Source organism: Exophiala xenobiotica (genome assembly GCF_000835505.1).
Source record: "Exophiala xenobiotica strain CBS 118157 unplaced genomic scaffold supercont1.2, whole genome shotgun sequence".
NCBI lineage: Eukaryota > Fungi > Ascomycota > Eurotiomycetes > Chaetothyriales > Herpotrichiellaceae > Exophiala > Exophiala xenobiotica.
In genome coordinates, this window is record NW_013562493.1 from 1,476,691 (window position 1) to 1,492,104 (window position 15,414).

General features: G+C 51.8%; 2 protein-coding genes across 2 annotated transcripts; one reads left to right on the plus strand and one right to left on the minus strand.

Annotated features, from left to right (window-relative positions):
- The first annotated feature begins 29 nt into the window (after nucleotides 1-29).
- On the plus strand, nucleotides 30-4,772 carry PV05_02739 (uncharacterized protein). The gene has a single exon (XM_013463328.1). The coding sequence runs from the start codon at nucleotides 254-256 to the stop codon at nucleotides 4,394-4,396; it is 4,143 nt and encodes a 1,380-aa protein (XP_013318782.1). The 5' UTR covers nucleotides 30-253; the 3' UTR covers nucleotides 4,397-4,772.
- Nucleotides 4,773-13,672: 8,900 nt separating this feature from the next.
- PV05_02740 (uncharacterized protein) lies at nucleotides 13,673-15,069 on the minus strand (the record flags this gene model as incomplete). The annotated part of the gene is made up of 2 exons (XM_013463329.1): nucleotides 14,456-15,069; nucleotides 13,673-14,385 (listed from the first exon to the last, which is right to left on the minus strand). The coding sequence occupies exons 1-2, from the start codon at nucleotides 14,922-14,924 to the stop codon at nucleotides 13,673-13,675; spliced, it is 1,182 nt and encodes a 393-aa protein (XP_013318783.1). The 5' UTR covers nucleotides 14,925-15,069.
- Nucleotides 15,070-15,414: the final 345 nt, after the last annotated feature.

Genomic DNA, 15,414 nt, shown 5'->3' on the forward strand with positions numbered 1-15,414 from the left:
ATCTCAAATATTTGGTGATTTTGCCATCAGTCGACACTTTTCTTCCTTCTCTTGCTCGATTGCACCCGCCAGGTTTCTTCTTTTCTTCTGTCATGAGGCTCTAGACTTGCACTGTATAGTTGGAAGTCCTGTACATACGCCAGTCCGTGTACCACATAGCACCTCTTCGACCAAACTAACAATTTCAAAAAAGTCGCATGACATTGGCAACTTCCTCCACAACCCTTGCAAGATACGACTTCTCAACCGGTCCATGCTAGAGCGTGTCTCGCCATGCATTGAGCCAGCCTCTCAACTCTTCTTACGAGCAATTGCCCCTCCAATTCGATCCAGTCGCGCATTAGGTCCGTCATTTTGGAGGAATGGAGGCCACGACATCACAGTGCCGTCTTGGTGGCCCTTGTATCTCGAAAATGTCAGGCGGAGATCCCAAGAGCGGGACAACCTTCGATCCCGGTCCAGGTCTGGTATCCCACGCTTAACGGGAGGTCGGGCAGCTCGTGCGGTTAAGCATGATGCTATTCCCATCCGACCAGTCGCTGCAGCATCTTCAAGACAATACACCAACAATTCACGACTTGACCAAGAAGTGCACGACGCGTCGTCTACGGACACTGCATTGAAGAATTTAGAGTCTGGGGCAAGAGATCTTGAGTCCAAGAGCGCTTTTCTCCCGTTCAAGTTCCGTCCAGCAAGCACGCCGCACAATGCGTCAGCTCAGACGGAAGTAGAGATCGAGCAAGGGCTTAAGAGTATATTGGGCGAGAATCTGGGTACACCTCAAAATCCCGATATTTTCAACGATGCCGACGTCAGACATGCCTTTCTCCGGCTTCTGAAGCAAAAGACCAATGCCAGCACTCTCTTCCATTTCCTCGCCCGCTCACTACCGTCAGATCCACGGTCCAAGCAGACAGAATGGGCCTACGAGGCCTTCTCCAACATCCCCGTGTCACAGAGGACTGCGAGAGACTATAGTGCCGCAGTCAGAGTGGCTTTGAAGATGGACAACTTACCTCTGGCTCAGAAAATCAATGTCCAGGCAACAGACCGTGGGCTGCATTACGAGTGCAGCGCATTCATGCTCTTACATCTCACATCTCATATGTTGTGGAAGAATGCCGTTAGGGTCTGGGTCACGTCTTTCAGAGGACTAGGAAGCAAATCTCCTTCCTCCGCCACTCGCCTTAGAGAAGAACTTCTGTCACAAGCTAGTCACTACAAGGACTTACCTCACGCTATAAACCAGCTGGCGTCACGTCTCTCGACACGCTCACCTTTGCTTGTGCGTCTGTCCGGAACACTCTCTCAAATTGGTCGCAGCCTGCTCTTTTTGCTCGTGCGCAATGACCGGCTCATGGGCCTGATCACACCGAAGGGCTTGCTTGAGATATTGGACAATTATGAAGCGCTGGGCCAACTAAGACCACATGTTCACGTCAGCGCCATCAGGACTTTGCTGGAATCTGCGAAGCGTGCCGATAAGAGTGCACTTGCTACCCTGATATATCGGCATTTGCGCTCGAAGTTTCCTGAGTTCGCTCCACCGCCTAGTGTTTACGGCTCTCTAATCTCCATGCACGCGGAAGAAGCGGGTTCTTTGAAGGCTTTCAGCTTTTGTCTGCGAGAGTTCGCCCTAATCCATGGAGTGGCAGACAAGCGGTCTTATCAAAAGGTCCTTACTGCTCTTGCCCAGCAGGGTGATGTGGTAGGGGTTTATTCTGTGTTCAAAGAGCTTTGTCAAACTCATTCGCCGCCCGCCGAAGTCGATTTCTACACGCCGCTCCTCTATGTCCATGCCCGCCTCGGCGACGTCGAGAGTGCTCAGCGGGAGTTTCAAGGGCTGAAGGACAGGGGCTTGGAGACAAACACATACTGTTGGAACATTCTTATCTACGCTCACGCAAGATCCCCGAATCCTGAAACGGCATTTGATCTTTTTCGAAAGATGAGGACTGAAGGTGTCCTTCCGGATAAATATACATTTGGCACATTGATGGGAATCACCTCCAGAGCTGGGGACACCACTGAACTACTCAGAATTATCGAGCAAGCCCAGCATTATGGCGTCAAGGGCTCGTACGAAATCATGTCTGGATTGATTCACTCGTACTGCTTGAATGAACAACCAGACACGGCAGAGAAACTTGCAGAAGCCACAACGGGAGCTAATTTCGAGGGCGACCCGGTCAAGATGTGGAATTACATTTTAAGGCATTACGCTTTCCGGAAGGACTCAAACGGTTGTCTCCGAGTCCAGACTCGTATGCATGCTTTAGGTGTCAAGCCTGACGACATGACTTATGCCGCCATGATGACAGCGCTTGTGGCACTGGGCAAGACGAAAAGCGCCGCGCAAATCCTCCGAAAGTTGAGTCTCAGCCAAACACTTGTGGCGAATCCGTTCCATTATGCTATCATTGTACACGGATTCGCCTTGGAGGAAGACCGTGACATGGCCAATGTCGTCTATCATGAGATGATGGAAAGATTCCCAAAGCTGGGTGCCAGCCCTCGCCTAGCTATGCTCCATCTACAAAGTCGCCGCAGTCCCGAAACTAAGGATTCGCCTCAATATTCTGTAGACTTTCTCGCAGAAATCCTACAGACAATCACGGCTACCGATCGTGCCACCAAACTTCCACAGCCTGGCCTCCAACGGCGCAGAGCTGTAGATGCAACGCCGTCCATCTACATTGAGCATCTCGTCAATGTTTTGATGGCCAAGGGTCGTGTCAAGCAAGCAGACATCCTCATTCAAAGATTTGAGTCTCTTGTCAGGTCGTCATTCTTGGATCTAGATTTGAAAACTTTAGACTCCCTTGAGTTGTTGACATCTCGTTTGCGAGTGTCTACACAGAGCCACGACTGGGAAAATGTCGAGGCGCTCTGGACGAGAATCCTCGAACGTGCAATACAGGTTGCAACGCCATTTCCTCATACGGAGAACCGGGAGATCTCGAAGCCTCGTTCAGCAACTGTGGGTGTTGAGCTCTTGCAATCCGAGCCTAGTTTCGAGTTCAGCTCTATGATCCCCAACTCTGCTTCCCGCGGGCTTGCGAGTGAAGCACTACTCGACTCGCTCAATTCGAAGGTCCTCTCGACGCAAAGGTTCATTCTCGAAACCCCCATCAACAATTATTTCAGAGCTTTGGATCTCCAGCATCGCCACAGCAGTGCTGCCACACTTGTTCAACTGCTTGAGAAGGCCGGATTTGCGTTGACCAACAAAAATTGGAACTTCTATATCCAGATACTGACGAGGTCTTCTGATTCACAGCATTGGGAAGAGGCTTTTCGGGTCTTTGAGGAGAAGATGTTTCCAAATACTCCATCGTGGGATCTCCTTATTCGTGGGGGATCGCTGGCGCCGGCGATACCCGATGCAGCATCCAAACAGGACATGGAGGCCGTACGTCGCAGGGCCGGGGAAAAGACCAGTCCCGATTTCCTCACACCGACTTATCTTACAACGGTCCATCTTGCGACAGTAATAAAGGAAAGCGGTCTTCAAACCCGTCGTGGCGATGACTCCCTCACCTCGCGCCTTCCAGAAATCGCGCCCAACACGTACCAATTCATTCGACGCATGCCTCGTCGGAAAGATCGCTTCCAAGGCGTTCTTCTCCGTGGAATAAAGATCCGTGGGGACATACCCAAGCGTCCTCGCGATTGTGTACCAGCAGACCGATCAGGGGTCCTAGGCAGCCGCTCCCCGCTTGATCATGTGCCTCTCACGGAGCTTGCATACATAGACCAGGTTGTGGACCGACACGACAAAGATCCAGCAGGGGACGTTGAGCGAGCTGAGCGATTCGACGGCCAGATCAACCGTTCACTGCAACCTATGGATCAAGAAGATCGTCTCGAAAACGATCTGGAATATCAGGAACGCATTCACCGACAAGAAGGGAACCTCCTTCACACCGTGGACACCATTCGTCGCGATGCGTCGCGTCCTCGTGTCATGAGCGATGACTATTTCGGGCAGCCAGGAATATCATCCGACTCTACTTTGCGGAGGAACGTAGCGCCTCCAGGAAGAACATTGTTTGATCCCTTTTATCGCGTTCTGGAGGACAAAGCCCAAAGCGAGGATTTGCAGCGCCGACGCCTTGAGGAATCAGTACGACCCGGTGCTGTTGGGCGGGAGGCAACGGGCGAAAACGCGAGAACATCACCGGTCGAGGCGCACGGCAAGAAGGCTATGAAGATTTACTGGCCGATGGCGTCTGCTTATACCGGGTCCTTTGATAAGTCTCGTGCTCATCTTCCGGAGAGGTTGTCGCAAGTCAAGAAATTGGAGCTCAACGATCCGCGCGTGAAGGCCGCTTGGGAATCAAAAAGTAAGACGACTCCTATGGCAGAAGGCGAACAAGAAAACAGAGAGGAGTAGACACTGAACCTTGCCAGCCAGTTGAAGCGGCGTGATGGGTTCACGGAGTAGTTGGGGACAGATCTTCACCCACCTTCGAAAGCGCAAATATTCAGCATGTGAGGCTTGGGACTGAGGGCCTCATCGCGGCAACGATTGAGCGTCTGCTGCAGAGTAGAAATCTTTGCCCATGATGATGGCCGGATGTATTTCTGGTCTTTGCATATAATGTCATATACATTTTGTATATTCCTGCCAGAAAAACTGATAGACTGGTATCTATTGTGCGTGATGCTCGGGACGACTCGAAGCGATGACTGTCTGAGGTATTAAGAACATCATCCTGGCAAGGTCGACTGTCTTGGGTGACATGTGGGGAGCAACATATCAATACTCACCGCTGCTTGGCTTCAGGCATACTAAAGACGCAAAAGAATGTTGTGCTGCCCTGCGCGATGGCCGTTTTGGGCCGTAAGCTGATCCCATATCGACATCAATCTCGCCATCGGCCTGGCTATGTGCTCAGCGATGATGAGTAATATCCGCCTTCGGGACAAACACTGTATGCACTGTCTGCAAGGGGCATGTAAGGCTGTCCAGACGTATGTTCCGCCGCAGTCAGATCTCAAGGCCACCTCGGGAGTGTTTCCTTATTCAGTAGGGGATAGGTATGCATCGCTGTAGTCCGAGCTGAGGCCGGACCTCGCTAGGAGACATAGATAGCACCAGGTACATAGCGAAGATGAGGAAGTAAATGCGGCTGGGGCTTCACTCGGACAGCACGCAGTACCTACGGGTGGTTCAACTCACTGAGAGCCTTGAGAGAGCCGCGTCAACAGAAGACTCCTCAAGCGACGGACGGCGGAAATGTCAGCCGAGTATAGCATGCTTGATATCGTGGGATGTTCTCCGGTCGACGTGTCTCCCCTGCGTGGTCATGGGGTTCATGTCGCTTTGACGGCTGATAGTTCATGATGACCACCCTCATGCGAAGCGATTACCCTACACGCTGCTCAATCCACATCTCGAAAGAGGCTTGGACTGATCCAGTGGTGCATACTATGAAGTTTAGATAGCAACTTGGTCATGTGCAAATAGGTCTGTCAGCAGACAGTCCAATGGAGCTGGCGATATTTGAGACACAACCAACTTTGGCCAGGAGTTGACTCGTCTGATGGCCCGAGTTTGACATCTGGAGGCCTGCATACAGCGCAGGAGACCCATGCAAAGGCTGATGAGGAGGCTCTAATGTAGTCTACATTCATTCGGCGTGGTTAGGATGATCGTTGCACCTCAAGGCTCAATAAACAGTCCAAGTCGAATTATTGCAGCTGCATTTTCCAGTTCCAGTGTTCTCCGCCATCGCCCGTGCTTTCGCCGGCGTCATCAGTGGATTTCAGAATTTGAGTCGGCCCGTGCCAGAGTCCTGTCAATAGCGTGGGGTTGCGCAACGTGCCAGTCTGCCAGACCACTTCGACCCTCGATAAGAAGACAAACTCTGAATTTCAGCGACGGCTCCAAATGCTTCGGATAGTACGGCACATAATATCTGAGTTAGCATGCTTCAGCAGTGGTACAAACCTTGAAGCCAAGAGTCTGTGCGACAGAGGATGCTCCAGTAAGTGCTTTAAGAGCAGGTCAACTCTGTGAAAGGATCGACGACCGACAGTGGATTGACATTGATGTACGAGGAGATCAATGCGCGCTTGTCGAGCTCCGTTTGAAATCTGTCCAAGGCGCATCAGTGGTTGGAAATGGTGTATGCATGCAATGATCCTGTTGATTTGCGAACTGAACAATAGCAGCATAACTTGGTCCTTGGAGTAGCAATAGTCTGGGGTCGGCCATGATTTGGCTCGAAAAACGGACTCAAGCGGGGTTGAGATTGTTGTTGCTGAAGTGTGAGACTATGAAACATTGGGCGTGGCGGCGGATAGCAGCATGAATGGCACGGGTTGGACACGCCATATCGAACCCAACATGAAAACGTCGACTTGGCCACTTGTCTACTAGGAACAAGGGTTAGTGTTCGACGCATGATTCGGGGTTCGACGTGAAAATGCCCAAGCTTCCACGGTTGATCGACGTTAGCGAGATTCGCATTTGATTGAGCGAGAAACACCCCAGCAAACCACGTCTGATTGATATGTAGCGTCAAAAGTCAGGTTGGTGCAGCATCGACAACACTTCTGATTCAAGTGATGGACCAGTGGTGGAGCCAGACTAGGACGAAGACACGGCTCACTCCGTGGGCGAGCCGAAGCGTGTCCCTCGACTTTTGTGCCACAACTCGTCGTCCAGCACTTAATTCGCCCGACCGTTGCTCGATTGGACGGAGCTTGCTGGCGACTGCTCGAAGAAGTCGAAGTTGGCCGCCCGAGTTATCCGAGGCACTGTGTTGGACGCAATTGAGTCGCACAATGATGCTGGGAGAGGAGCTGAATGGGGCAAGCACTACCCCGCCGATGAACAGTGCAAGGAACTGGGTACTACTGCACAAGACGCAAGTAGCTCGGACGGCTGTTCCCTAATGACCTCTGATCTAACCCGAAGGAAGATCAGTGCGAAGTCAAGATAACGATCTCGACTAGCTTGGGCATGAGGTGGCAGAGCTGGACGTCTTTGACTGGGCATACTATCGAAAATCGGGAGAGAAGCAATCGCATGCTGACGTCGTCCACAGAAATGTTGTCGAGAGATGATACGTTTTCTTGCAAAGATGTTGAACACCTGTCGCGTTCCAGAACGCTTCCGAATATGATCTCCGTCCCCGACCGATTGCCACACGGTACGGAATTGTTCGCACTCACAGGTGCCCATGAAAAATTCTACTCACTGCATACTCCGATGCCGCTGAGAAGAACTAGATAGTTCAATGTGCCTCATAACGGAGAAAATCTGAGTGTGGCAAACCCTGCAGGCCACTCGTGGTGTGATTGAGCCATTCAGAAGAGCCTAACATCCCACGCAGCTGCCGCGAAGCTCAGGACCATGTGCATGAGGTGCGGCAGACCCTGGATGGCAAATTTGATGGTGCGGGAGATAGTGGCTTGGTCGACGAATGAGACCTCGGGGCAGATATCCTTGACAGCTCGTCCCCAGACCAAACAATGGAAGGGACGGAGAGGCGTAATCTTGGACAGCGTCTCGACTCTCGAGTTTACGGCATGTGGCTTAGAATGATCAAGAGTTATTGAAACAGACAGCATCGTTTCGATGATGACCTGACTAAACATGGCCGGAGAATTGCCCGTAAGAACCATGACCAGCGATGAGGAACCGCTAGGAGTTTGCCTCCAACGAGGACAAAACCAATGAGGCGTTTCAAGGGAAAACTTGTGCCTGATGGAAGAAGACGTGCGTGAGGAGCGCTCGAGCGTGTTTCTGCCATCTTACGAGACGGCTTGGCTCATGCTCCTCTGGCCTTTTGCAGGGACGAGGGCACAAGCTCACGTCCCCAAAGGCTTCGTGGCAGTTGGTGCAGGGCTCACTTCTGGCTCGAGCTTTCTCCACGACCCTGAAATCCACGGTTTGAGCTTTTTGTGGACAGGTAAGCGGTTGCCTGAAAGCGAGGAATGATTGGGTGGTGCCTTGATTGCGTGGGAGGCCAACCAAGGAGGATTGGGGCACCCTAGGTCGTCTGCAGGTGAGGAATTTGGCTAGCTGCAGAAGAGCATGACCAGGGTGTGATGGCACAAAAGACTGAGGAGTCAGACAACGATGGCTAATCAGATGATGCCGTGAGGAATGAGAGGGCAGAGAACAGGGTTGAGACTGGGCAGAGCAGCGCAGGAGATGGTGGAGTGGGCGCAGGAAGACAACTGCAGGCACTCACCCAAAGAAGCGGGGTCTGGATGATTTAGGCATAGCTTCTAAGCGGCCGATGCAGCCATCTTTTGGCCTCACCAGGGCTCCATCCACTCCATCCAACTTGCCAATCCCTCTGTACCAGGTATACTCGAACCATTCCTCACTTTCTTTATCTAAACATCCATTTCCCTTCCCTCCATTGTGAGAATTCATGACCTGTGCACATAATATATCTTCTCTTCATCACCACCCTTTCCCTTCTCTGTCTAAATTTAAGACGGGATCTCCATTTAGTTCCACTCACACCTCCATCGAGTATATCAGCCGTCAGCCTCCAGCCTCGACGAGATATATCCTGCCTGCGTGACCTCCCATTGACTTTTGGTCCACACCATCACTGTCACATCACTGCCACACCCAGGCATATTGTCTGTGGCCTGGGAAACCCCAAGCATATAACCTCGTCATCTACCATCCAAGACATCTCGAATCCTTCCACTTCCTGCAGCCTACAGCCTACCTCGACTTCACACTCAGTCGTACAAGCATGGATTTCCTTCTCGGAGACTTCTGTTTGTCCTGCGATAGACAGACGAACGGTACAGCTTTCTGTTCTTCAGCCTGCCGTCTCACCCAACTCGACCATTTCACCCTGGCCGACTCGTCCACCTCGTCTGCTTCTAGTTACACAACCACACAACGTCCTTCCATGACCATTTCCACCAATGGCTTCTTCTACCTCCCACCTGCCTACGACTTCTCCATTCACCGGTCAAATTCCTCAAACTCTCTGTCCTCGTCCTCGACGTCTTCTCGGCCTCACTCTCCCAAGATCTCTGAGCAAGCTCAGAACGACTTGAAGGACTATGTGGGATCTTTCGACCAGACACGAACCCTTCGACGACGAGTGTCAATGCAAAGCAATTGAAACACGACACGTCACACACTACGACATTGATTTTTCGACGAGTATATGGGAACATGAAACGATGATGGGCACGGCGATACCTCTCTTCCACGTTTTCTGAATTGCATAAGCTTGGGAAAGGGAAACAAAAAGTACTCTTTGGCGTTATTGTTTACGGAAAGACGAGGTCGTCTTTGTGCAGGAGACTTGCATAAGATGGGGCTTGTTGCTGTTGCTGTTCTGCATGAAGCGTTAGATGGTTGGTGCCTCCGCATGCCACGAGGTATTGAAGACCTTGTTGGGCATTGTTACTGTTGCTGTGCTACAAGATGCGTACGTCAACATGAACTTGGTGTTGGGAGGACTGGATATGGATGGGATTTGGAATTGGGTGCCGGCTGGGATGAGTTATGGCATTTGTCTGCCAGCATCGAACAGATGCAAGAGTTTGTACCCTTACCTGGAGCACAGCACTCTCCACTTCTATGATTTCCTTTGTTCACTTCATCTCACCACACGGCTTGGCGTCGAATTTCTTTGGTATGTCGAGAAGGGTACAAGTCTCCTACAGACAGCATTTCGATGCATCTATCATATGTCCCACTTAAGCCAGAAAGGCTTGGGACCCAAGAATGAAAACAATATTGCAGTGTCCAAAAGGGCCTGCTCTGAACCAAAGATAATCTCCTGTTCGTCCTACCTTCTACGAATATCGCCGTGCCCCTCGGTCTCCTTACTATTTGCCTGGTCCTTGCTCTTTCTAACTCTTTCACCAGTCCAGGCCGGCTTTTGCTGTGATAGCCTTCCTTCGGAGACCATCTCCGGCCCACTTGCGCATTCCGTCTCTTCCCAGATAGTGTGTACTATGGACTAGCGACCTTCGAAACCGTCATGATACGTTCGAGGCGTTACTGCCCTTGCAGGTGTCGTCCGACGCACCTCGAATCTCATCATCTGTCCCTTGCGGATGGCCAGGTCTCTCAGACCAATGTATCCATCTTTGAACCCGGAGAACGATTCCCATTGGAATTGGCAGTGATTACTCGGAGTGTTTTTTTTCGATCGATCGACACATACGACAGGTTTATCTTGCATGGTGAAACTCAGGGCTCCATTGAATAGTGTACGAGTACTTCTACACAGTATGTGATCACACGAGTCTTAGGAGACCAGAGTCACGGCTTAGGATCAATGATCCGCGCCGTGCCTTGCGTCCGTCCTATGACCCTGTGCAAGCATCGTGCTGGAGGCTATTGTGTCTGGAAGACGGCCATCACCAGTCCCGAAGTGTCAATCTCTAGGATCAAATATCCGATCCATCACGCCCAGAGTCTTTGCACCTTGTATCTCTGGCCACCTAGCGAAATGCCTCTCCCTTCTTTGTGGATGTACGTTCCGTACACGATCCGGTTATGATCCATGGACTGTCCAGACCTTGGACTTTTCCACCACTTTCCCTTTATCGTCAGAGTGGTGGTGGATTGGACTGAGGTAGTCGAGTGTCGGATACACATTCTATTGGGGGTTCTTTGCGATTGAAGGCGCCCGTCATCCTCCAGCTGGTGGTTTGTTGATGACTCGCACTGTCCGATCAGGGGAGACTAGTCGATCTCCCAGGCACCGCTTGAAGGACTTGAGTCATATCACTTTCACCTAGTTGTAAGCGACAAGGTGCCCGATTCTCATTTGCCCAACAAAATGACATCCCAAGGTCCTTTTTGCCCTTGGAGTCATGCATGAAGATAAGACCCCATCACCTTTGGTCACAATATGGCTGCAACCAAAAGGATTCCAAAAAGTGGTGATCACGGTGCGGTTGGGGAGGCTTACGAGGCTGCATGAAGGCTTCTTCTTAGCGCGGACGAAAGTGTCCCAGGCCTCAAGTCGCCAGCCATCCTTGTTCTGCAGTCACTGTAGTGTAACTTTCTCCACGAGGCAATAAATGCTGGTGACTGCTGCACACCTCTTGCAGCTCATCCGGGCTGGAGATATGGAGTACTCCTGTCAGTCAATCAAACACGCGATCAACTGACCGACACTGTGTATGCACCGGTCCCCATGGGAGGACGTCCGGCTTGGACTTGGAGTGTCTTGTGGCATCCATCATTGTTGCTCGTGGTCACCTGTCTCGGTTGCCGACTCATGATGAGATGAGGTCGGCGGCTCTCGCCACAGCTAACTAGTAACAACACAGTATTGTGCACGACGAGGCTTGGTCAGGCGCCTCACCAAGAAATCGGGCTTGGCCGCGGGCAGGGGGCTATCAGGAACTGAGGTGCCAGGGCGTACGAGTACCAGGCTGCAACCTTGTCCGCAGCCAGCCTGACTGAGCTGACTAGTCCACCTCATCGCTTTCTCGTCGAAGTTCGTTGGCCTCGCGACTCGCTCACTCGTTGGCCCCCTTGCATCAATTTTTCCACACCGCACACCACAACAAATTTTGTCTTTCCCTGGACCCCCCGTCATCCCTGACTCCGATACTCTTTTTTTTGGCTTTTTGTTTTGTGCGGGGTTGAAAATCTGGGGCCTTAGCCTGCGAGCCTGGCAAACTCAGGCTACACTAGGCCCATCACGACCCATCTCGCCCACGAATGAAGCCCACATGGGCCTATCGCAGTACTCAGTGGTCATGCCTAGTCCCAAGAGCGACCCATGGCTCCCATCAACTCCCCACAAACTCAACTCCGAAAAGGCGCTCGGGCCCTGCTTTTGCCGAGATGGCGTCGACCTCAATTCGTCTGTTGCAAGCCCTCTGGGGCACCTCTTACCTAAAGAATTGAAAACTGGCACGATGTGACAGTCTCCAGTCCGAGGAATTGCGGTTCTGGGGAATTACGGAGTACTACAGTACAAGTAGGATTGGGATCTGTCCTAAGCGGGGTTGGCTGGCCCTATCTTTGGTCGTCAACAAGATGAGCGCCAAAACTGGGGTCAGCAATAAGCCATACTCCATACGGAGTAGGATGTGTGGTTTTTTTGTTTTTTTCACTTGACCCCCTTTTCCACGCGCTGTGGTCAGTGACGGAAAATAATGCCGGCGCTTGCGTCCGTCAATATTTGGTGTGAAAACGTGAGAAGGTAATCACACTGCATGCATGTCCAGCGGTGTCTTGGATAGTGACACCTGCAGAAGAATGAGACATGGCTGACGATGCGGGCGCGGGAGAAAGTAAAGTCGAGGGCCGACAGCTGAGATGCATTACGGAGTGATGCTAGACTACACGCGGTACTTGTCGATACCAAGGCTGGTTGGGATTTGTTCATTAAGTTTGCTCCGTTTGTAAAATTCTGGGTATGCTAGCACTGCGATATCATGATGAAAGGGCCTATATGAGGGTCTCGGAGCCCGGAGTCAGCATTCCTCTTGTCTTCCGAACAGGGTCGAAGCCAGCCACGTCGGTTGGAAATCTTGTGTCTGCCCATCGCCGATTTCTGCACAATACCTAATCAATGCCGCTTATCCAACGTCAGGACAGGTGCTTTGAAACTGCTCTGCTCTCCTCCCATGCAGGTGCAATCCTGCTCCTGGTGCGAGTTAACACAATACACGGTGGAGAAACGTTCGCTGGGCGGCAAGTTCCAGCACCATTGTCATTGTGATGGATCATGGAACCCCAGAGTCCCAGACTTCGCTGTCGGATCTAGCGGCATCGATCATCTCGCTAGCCTCCAAGGTCTTGGAATACGGGGTCGGGCTGTTGTCGAAGGCTGGAGCCAGTAGTGTTTACTGTCCATCGTCCAGCGTCCAGCGTCCAGCGTCCAGCGTCCAGCGTCCAGCGTCCAGCGTCCATCGGGCAACAGCTAGCCAGCCTGATTCTCAAAGCGAGATGAGAAGAAAAGAGACCTTACTTACGGAGTACTCATCCCCACGCTAAACCTCCGTCGCCTCCCAAGCGAAAGGAGAAAATAATGCCCGTTCGTGCCAAAGAGTTAGTTAGCACCGCGTGCAAGCCAAATCCAGCTCGGTTCAAGGAGAATACAGTACCGCGTTCGCTTGAGCACGCTTGACTGGAGTCGGGAGGAGAGGCACACTAGGCGCACCAGGGCGTTAGATGGTAACAAGCCATGCGAGGTGTCCGTTTCTTAGCCATTTGGAATGTTTGATCTTTCGTCTGTAAAGAGGCGCCGGTCCAGGCTGTACTGTGTACGTCGTGTGTCGGACACCCTCAGAAGGAAGTTCTTTTGACGTGATGCCGCCCTCCGGCGATACATTTGACGACTACCTGGTACCTATTTGTAGATCGCCGTTGGTCAAGGCGCAGAATGCTACAGGCGGGAGAAGCGTCGAAGCAGCACCTTGGGCATCGCATTGAACAGGAGGCCATCCTGGCTTGTAAATCGTGCTCGTTGGTGTTTGTCGTTCAACGGCATCCTGGCACATAAACTGTGTTCGCTGCTGTTTGCAGTCGAAGGGCATCCTAGCGTCAAATCACACGATTCGCACTGAGATACCTTAGTAGGACGCCCATAGTATTTTGGACGTGTTCCATTGAAAATTCCACCATGTATTGGTGCTATGTCTTCAATGATCGTAGTATGTACATACTACTGTGCTCTGTGCTCTGTGCTCTAATCTATCATTACTCAATTCCGAACAAGAAGGCTCTTGGAGTATCCTCAGCTGCCTGAAGCACCCCATTCTCCGTCATCAGTGCCACACGTTCTCGTTCAAGCCCATCCAGCCCATCACGCTCGTTGCTAAAACGAATCTTCGCGACGAGGTTCGCACATCTCGTAGCGTCCGGGTAGCTCTCGCGCAGGCCCGTCGCGGCAAATCCTTCGAGATTTGCAAGCTTCTCTGCGAAGCGTGGCTTGCTGAGCGACACGAGCGTGCCATAACCAAGGTGATTCCTCTCCAGCCAAGATTCGATGAGATGCTTCATGCGGAAGGTATTGAATTCGGACAGTGCGATGATACGACAGAGATGGGCCTCTGGTGGCGCGAAACATGCGCTGTAGCTGGGAGTGATATTGCCGCGAATGATACGGGAGACTCGTTGACCGAGATATGTGTCCCATGGCACGACCGTGTCGAAGTGTCCATACTTGGCGTTGGCTATGTCGATGGCAAAGTCCTCACCACTGCCCTTGAGGCGCACACGGAAAATGTAATGCGTGGCTGGTTCCTCGTCTCCCGGGAGGAACGCGGGAGTTCGGAGATCGGTCAAGACTCGAGCATCCACCAGGCCAAGATCGTAGTAGGCTCCCTCCGGGACATTACGTTGATGGCATTGGACCACAAGCTTGGGATTCTTGATCTTGAGTTCGAGTGTTTGAATCTGGGAACATACGCCTGCAAGACATAGAGTTAGATTCCTGCTTTCGCTTTCAAGAGGCCTTAGCGTTCAGGTGCGAGAACTCACCAGCGAGAAGCTTGTGAAGGAGAACACCTAAGCTGCAGATGACTTCACGATCCGTGATCTGGAAGACGTCAAGGATTGCTCGAGAAACGTTCTTGTCACCAGGAAATCCTTCAAGGGGGTTGAGGTCGTCACGGCATCTGGTTGTCTCAAGCGTTTCCCAGAATTCAATCTTGTTGTTTCCAACGTGAACCTCGTCGACGGTCGATTGCCTGGTTTGCGAACGTAGGAGGGGCCAGAGAGTGTTGAGAATGTCGCCTGCGTGATACAAGCTCTTGGTAAGCTTAAGGCGCTTGCATGCCGACTTGTGAGAGTCCCAGTTTGCTTTCTGGCACTCGGCGCTGCAGTATGGGGTGCTGTTTGCACCTTCCACAAAGGTGGCCCCTTCGCGACAGCCAGAGCACCAACTCGTTGCTGGTTGATCACAATGCGTGCAAGCGTAAGCCTGCGTGCGAGGTTGTTCGTCTGCCATTACTCGAAGAAAGTTCACCCAGTTCGTGCCTGGCAATCAATGTGTCTGAAGAGGAGGTCATCTGAGCTTGTCGCTTCCAAAGTGAGGGGGATCTGTCTGGCAGAAAGATACCACAGCCGCCAGGCAGCATCCTACTTCAGTCAAGCGGACACGCGTTCTTCGCAGAATCGGGTGAATACCCTCATCGCAGAATCTTCACTAATCCAGCCAATACGGCAGATATCTTACCTTCACTGGGTTATTGAGCGCACAAAGCACTTTCTGTGCAGGCTCAAACTCTCCAAATGAAGGCGGTCAGTCGTCAACAGCCACCTTCGGAGCGCTGTTTGATTAGCTGCAGCAGCCATGTCAGGCACAAGGATGCTCCAGGGGAGTCTGAAGGAAAGCCTCACTTGTACAATGTAAAGATGAAGTGCAGTGGAATCTTGTTGTTAGTCAGCAGAACAGGCGTACCAATCATTTGTCCTCGGCTTACCTGCCAAAGTTGAGG